The sequence below is a fragment of the Frankliniella occidentalis genome, unplaced genomic scaffold (genome assembly GCF_000697945.3).
Source record: "Frankliniella occidentalis isolate FOCC.00 unplaced genomic scaffold, Focc_3.1 Scaffold25, whole genome shotgun sequence".
In the NCBI taxonomy this organism is placed as follows: Eukaryota; Metazoa; Arthropoda; class Insecta; order Thysanoptera; family Thripidae; genus Frankliniella; species Frankliniella occidentalis.
This window is the reverse complement of record NW_026267155.1, coordinates 2,179,549-2,186,273: the sequence shown is the minus strand read 5'-3', so window position 1 is coordinate 2,186,273 and position 6,725 is coordinate 2,179,549. Positions and strand designations below refer to the sequence as shown.

Below are 6,725 nucleotides of genomic sequence, written 5' to 3'. Positions count from 1 at the left end.
TCGCTCTATGTCTAATAGGGCCGTGTGCCAGTGCATATGGGGGTCGATTGGGGGAAAAGGGGTAGGGGGTGCTCAGCGGGCGAGTTGGGAAGAGGATCGAGAGGGAGAGAATTTCGTAAGCTCCGAGTTGGTAGTCATGGTGGGGGGTCAAACCTGAACCCAGTCCCCCCCCTCTCTCTCTCTCTCTCTCTCTCTCTCTCTCTCTCTTCCTGTTCGCACTCCAGCCGTAGCAGGGGCGGTGGCTGCGGAGGGCGGGTAGCGGTAGTGCGGCCGACTCTCCAGAAATGAGGCGTGGAGCCATCAGAAAGCGAATTCCAGCAGAACTGGAGCGAAGACAGGCCCAGGGGTGGGAGGATATATACTGGGAAGAGCAGGGAGGGGAGCGGGAGCGATGGCTGGAACTTGGACCCTTTGCTGGCCCAAAGCGTCCGACGGTGCTGATAATGGGGTTACACTAACAGACCAGCCCCATGTCATCGGCCTACGTATACTCTGCAAAGATTGTTTTAAAAATAAGTTTTTAAATAATTTTAATCGATATAAACGTACACGTTTTAGCATCAACGACATGTAACGTCGCGGCCGATTTTGCTTTCTTCATATTAATGAAACATTCTCCTCATTGATTTGTGGGGAATTTTTATCATCAATTATTCCCACCTTGGAGTACATAGTACCACCGTTGTCGGAATGCGTTCTCTTTCCCATCACTTATCTCCACCCTCCTCCCTCCCTTTCTCCTCTCTCTCTCTCTCTCTCCCCCTCTCCCTCTCCCTCTCTCTCCCCCTCTTTCGCTGTATGTAGCGCATAATCCAATAGGAGACTGATTGCTTTGCGATGGCAGATTAATAGGCCCAGCAGCCAATGGCATCGCTGCAACGTTTCGATCACGTGACAGAGCCCGAGGGGAGCAAAAGTGTTACATTCTTCCCTCCATCCCCCTCCTATATACCCTGCTTTTCGACACGCGGTACCACGACTCTTTGTTTACTGTTTTTTTTCCTTTTTGTTTTGCTTTGTTGATTTTTATCTTCTGCCACGGTTTTCTGTTTCATTTTCATAGCCTTTTCCGTCAATTCCTCAATTCCTCCCGCGTTCATTTGCCATTTTAACGAGGTTGGGAAAGGGGTCGGGGTAGACGGGGGAAGTGACGCTCGGGTACGACGGGCACAGCCAGGCAGCCAGGCGCTTGGCACTCGGCCTAAAAGGCCTCTCGTAGTGGTTTCCGCCGGTGTGTCAGTCGCTGCTACGCCACCGGTGAGGGGAAAGAGGAAGGGGGGGGGGGGTGACTTGCTGTTCTGCTGAGACCAATTCCACAAGAAAATGTGTGTTGCACACTTACTTAAAGTTAAAAGTGTCGAAATTTTTGATTTCCATCACTTTCCAAAGTACACAAATCAAAAAGAAATTGTGCTTTAAATCACATGTAATTTTACAGTGGGATACAATAATTAACACTTTCGTCTACCTGTTTTGAAATATTAATTCATTTACTTTTTTCGCGAAGAGGGTGGGGATGGCAAATGTACTCTTGCCCGCTCTGAAGGATGGTAAAAGTGATAGTTGTGAGGCCGGATAAAACAATGCGCGGAAGCAGAAAGTGGGGGGGGGGGGCTCAGGAGTTAGAGTGGCGGAGGGCGGAGGGGGAGGAAAAGGAGGAAACCAGCTGAGATACGGGCCACCAGGAGCATTGTACGGAAGGAGGGCGCTCGAAATGAAACGGGTTGAAAACACTGAGCGCGGCGCAGAGCGGAGCGGAGCAGGCGGGGTAGCACGGAGATAAGGGCATATATACACGTAAGAATGAACCACCAGCAGATATAATTCTGTTCCGGGGCAGGAGAATGACGTGAAGAAGAAGAAGAAGAAGAAGAAGAAGAAGAAGAAGAAGAAGAAGGGCAGTGACGACGTCGGCGGGAGGTTTGGAGAAGAATGTTGGCAAAGAGAAAGGGTTCCTTGGTGCTGCCGGATGATGCCACCCCTGATGTGTGTGTGTGTGTGTGAGAGAGAGAGAGAGTACAAGTTGCCCGGCTCTCCTTTCACGTTCTTCTTTTTCGCCGCTCTGGTTGTTTATTCCTCCCGGACGGCAGATGTTACATTCGCATAGAGGGGGGGGGGGGGGGATGGAGAGGGAGAGAGACACTGAACTACTCTACCCAAACTACCATCGCTGACACCGTGCTGTTTTCTTGTGGCCGGCAGGTTCTCGGACATCCCCAGCCCTTGGTGGCAGGCCACCACGGTGCTGTGCGGGGTCGGCGCCGCCCTCAGCCTCATGGTGGCCGTGACGGCGGTGGCGGCGTGCTGCATCAACTACGTGGTCCACAAGGGGTCGGCACGCCTCGCCGGCACCGCCCAGCTCATCGCCGGTGAGTATAGTCCGACAGCGTCAACTTGTTTGCGCGAAATCGAAATCAAAAGTGTTTGAGAGGCACCTTTACAAGGTGTTGAGGGTATAGAGTACTTTTCACAAATAAGACATTGAAACTGCCGAAGGCCTCTTATGTTTCGTTCTTCTCGAGGCCGTAAGTCACTGCCTTTCCAAAGGCAGCAAATTCGTCGTTTCTTTGGCACCCATGCAACTTCAATTTTTAATTTAAAGACAAATCCGGGACCGTATATTCATCTTTCACATGTGAAACTTTCACTGTTAAAACCTTACAAAGAAATGCTTTGTAATTCCAAACAAAATCGTTCGTAATTACGAAGGATGTGGATGCTTTGTAATACAAACGATTTTGTTCGTAGCTTGCGAAGCATTTCCAAAATGTTTTGTATTGCAAACAAAATCCTTTGTATTACAAAACATCCAAATCCTTTGCAAGCTTACCAACAAATTTGTTTGTAGGAATTCAACAGTGCAAATTTGATTCATTTTGTTAGCCTGTGTTTTTTATAGAGGGTGGGTACTTTCTCGTGTGAGGGCTGCATGTGTAGGTGCAGGGGGGGGGGGGGGGGGTATGGCAACAAAGTGTCGGTCGGGAGCGGCTGCAATTGTATCACAATACCATCGGGGGAACCTACCCCTCCCTCCATCCCCTCCCAACTGTTCCCAGGTGCGCCCTTTTTGGCTGCTTCCGAACACTCTCTCCCTCTCTCCTCTTTCTCTCTGCTCGTCCTACCCCTGCAGATCTGCCGCAGCAGCAATCCGCTCAAAAAGAAAAGAGGAAGGCAAAATAATCTGAAAAAATACGCACAATTGGACGGCATTGCCAAACGCAAAGAGTCAGCGAGGCACAGGTGGGAATTAAATACGTCGAAAATAAAATGAGAATAACAAACGCGAGCTTCCTGTGTGAGCTCTGCCACTTCCGACAGTATTCGGGAGCGAACAGAGAAAGGGAGAGTGTTAGTCTTTCGTCGAACATTCTTTTAAATGCAAGTTCGTGGTTTACAATTTCACGTTAAGATTTCCCCAAAGCTGTGACTATATAAATTAATTTTGGATGTGCTCTTCTTTTTGTAGCTAATAAGCAATGGCAAATTTTCAAAACTTGCAAATTTGCAATTGCATGCCGCTATGAACAACTGCATTGGCTCGAAGGGGGGGAGGGTGGACGAGGTCAATCAAATCATAACCTAGTAGATACTTGTTTTACGTTTAACTTTTTATATATGTAATTCTGCTTCTTTTTTAAAAAAAATTACGTTTTCATTGTGTTCGTGCCGCCAGGATGGTTTCTCTATGAACATTTTGCTCAGAATTAATTTGCCCGGGCGTTGCCATGCGGGGCGGGGTGCGGCTTGACCCCGACGCCTCATCGCCCCATCGACATCGGCGCATTGTCCATTCAGTGTCCGAGCTTCCCGCCCATAACTCCCAGAACGGCTTTCAATATTTTTTGTGTGTTTTTTTTTAGGTTCGCCCGTCAGACAACAGAGTATTTTTTTACGCAGGCAGGAAATAAAAAGTGACGCTTCCTGCGCTTTGCCACATGGTTAAGGACTTCACATGTTGTGATTTCCAAACACTTTCTCGTCACGGTGCATCTTCAATTTTGAAAAAATCAAATAACTTGTAATACTACTGAATATGATCAATTTTTGATAACGAAAGAAGCGTTGCAAATTCTCCCTAAAATAAGTAAGAGTTGTGGGAACTTCTTTCAAAATGAATTCCTCGTGAAGTTCTGACTTTTTTTCACAGTGATCTAGGGGAGAGCTTCCAGGAACAGGGCTTTCAAAGACCTGGTCTACCCGCCCCCTCGGCGTTCTAGAATGTGCTCCCGGGCGCTTCTTTGGAGGCCGCTTGAGCTGTTCAGAGATAAAGAAAAATCTGCAGCAGCCAGGGAGCCAGGCAACCGCATCACGCATCATCCACATGTCCGTACTGAACTATCCCCCCCCCCCTTCCCCTCTCTCCCTCGCCCTCCCTCACTCCCTCTTCTCTCCTCTCTCCTCTCTGTCTCCCTCCATTCTCTGTCTACGTCTACAGTTCCGCTGCGAATCAAATCCCTCTTTGCTGTCAACTTTTCCAAGGTTCACCCCCTTCCCCCTATTCTCTCTCTCTCTCTCTCTCTCTCTCTTCCGAGACGAGCGTCAGTGGAATAATAAAAAGGCGGCAGGCGTTTGTTTTTAACGAGTTTGTGCCGCTCATAATTGGCCTTTGTGATGAGGGGGTTAGGGGAGGGGCTTGAGGTCGTAAGACACGAAGAAGTGCGTTGGGCTGGCTGCAGTGGCGGCGGCTGGGAGCTTAGGGTCCGGTGCGCGGCAAGGCAAAAGAGTGAGAGTGAGTTCGGAGGGGGGAGAGGGAGAGCGAGAGAGGCAAGCCGGCTTTACGGGGGAGAGCATGAGCGGGCCGCAAAAAGTTTTGCACTTCGCGATGTGTGAACGGCCGCGGGGCTGGCCGCGGGTCCGAACGGCTACTTTAATCCTTTTAGAGAGTCCCCCGGCCTAGTCTACATGGCCTTAGCGGCATCTCTCTCTCTCTCTCTCTCTCTCTCTCTCTCTCTCTCTCTCTCTCTCTCGCCCACTCTCCCTCCCACTCTCCCTATTAAGCCCCGTCAAGTCACATGGTCCTCTGGCCCACGAATGTGAAGTCCGATCGGACAGGCTTGTCTGAGAGGAAAGTGAAAGAGAGTGAGTGAAATTTATTTATTTTGAGACGACATAAAAAAAGGGCCGAAAAGTCAGACTTCGTTCCGAGACAGTCTGCTCTCCCATAGGTGAAGAATGTGTGATGAGAAATTGTAAAGTGAATTTGAATGTAACGAAAAGGTAATGTGATTGAGTAATACATGCATTGCATGCATAGGCTGGTTGAAGTAAAAGTCGTAGTTATAAGTAATATTGTGTGTAATAACGTTTTCGTAAAGTATCAAAAAAGACTACAAGGGAGAGAGAGAGGGGGTGAGAGGGACAGACGCAGTCGGCCAGAGGGTTTGGGGGGTCGCAACCTCCTGGCCGGCCCTGCCGGCGCAGCTTACCTGGGGATTACCCCCTTAACACGCCGCCCGGCCCCACCGGGACTTAATAACTCACCACACGAGATTTGCATATTTTCCATCTTGTCATCCGACTATCATCATGCCGTCCATCTACCCACCCATCTGTCCGTCCATCTACCCATTTGTCACACCGTCTGTCCAGCCACCCATTCCTCTGTATATCCATCTATCCGTCTACCCATCGCTTTCTAATATTAACCTGTCCATCCATTTTTCTATCCATCCTCTATCCATTGCTATTCATTGGTCCTTCTACCCTTTCATCCATATATCCATCCATTTGTCTATTCATCCATCTACCCGTCCATCCGTCTATCCAGTGATTTGTCTATCCATCTTGTCTATCTCTGTCTATCCGCGTCCACCGATTTTCCCAGCCATCGTATCCATCCATCTAAGATAGCCGGTAATAAAGCAGTTCTCGCAAGTAGTGCGCCAGCGACGGCGCCGCGGCAGTGCGAACGTGAACGTGAACGCCGATGTGAATGTGTATTCAGCCAGCTCCTGCTAATGCAATCGTCGCGGCAATCGGATTAGCGAACGCCGACTTAATCCCCCCCCCCCCTCCTCCCACCCTCGCGCCCCGTCGTCGCTCCGCGGCGGTGCGCAGTGTGAGGACGACGCACGCCCGACTTAAAGGGTGAACACTATTAACGCTCTAAAACGAACGCATTCTCCTCCTCGCCTACCCCCCCTTTCCACACCCCCTGTCTTCCGCAGCACTCTCGTGTTTCCATTCAAATACAGAGCGGGGAGACGTTAAACTCTGAATTTCCCTCTGTGTAAAAATGACATCTCCTTAATCTTTGTTATAAATCATGCACACCGGTACTGTCGGTGCCTTTCCCACTTGGTTATTCCCCAAGTTTTGATTTGTTTTTGTTTGTTTTGTTGTTGTTTTTTGTTTAAAGTAAAGCGGCTCGTTATCGGCGGCTGAGGTTGGTTAGCCCGCTCGCGGTGCGCGCTGAGGTGAGGTGAGGTTGGCCATGAATGCCATCAAGGTAGCGGGCCCCGCCACCGCCGCCCGGCGGCGCGCCCAGAGAGAACTTTGGCCCTTCTTTGTTTATTAACTTCCCTTATACCCCGACCATTTCTGTGCGGCCTCCCCCCACCACCACCTCAACCACGCCGCGCGAGCGTTTTACAAGGTGCTAACTTCATTCCCTCTAATTGCGCGTTAACCTATTCAGGCCTAAACGGAGTAACCCAAGCAACACGGATGGCGCTCGGTGTAGCGGAGCGGGGGGCTGCGGAAGTCGGAGGGGTGTCCCGGGGGGG

The 6,725-nt window shown here is 50.0% G+C and overlaps 1 protein-coding gene across 1 annotated transcript in view; it reads left to right on the top strand.

Moving 5' to 3' along the window:
* Positions 1-2,196: 2,196 nt before the first annotated feature.
* The window catches only part of LOC113213173 (LHFPL tetraspan subfamily member 6 protein-like), a gene marked incomplete at its 5' end in the record, with an annotated part of 44,751 nt that continues 40,222 nt past the window's right edge, over positions 2,197-6,725 (top strand). The window contains 2 exon segments of the mRNA XM_052265272.1: positions 2,197-2,198; positions 2,200-2,369. Of these exon segments, the coding sequence (XP_052121232.1) occupies positions 2,197-2,198; positions 2,200-2,369 (172 nt within the window).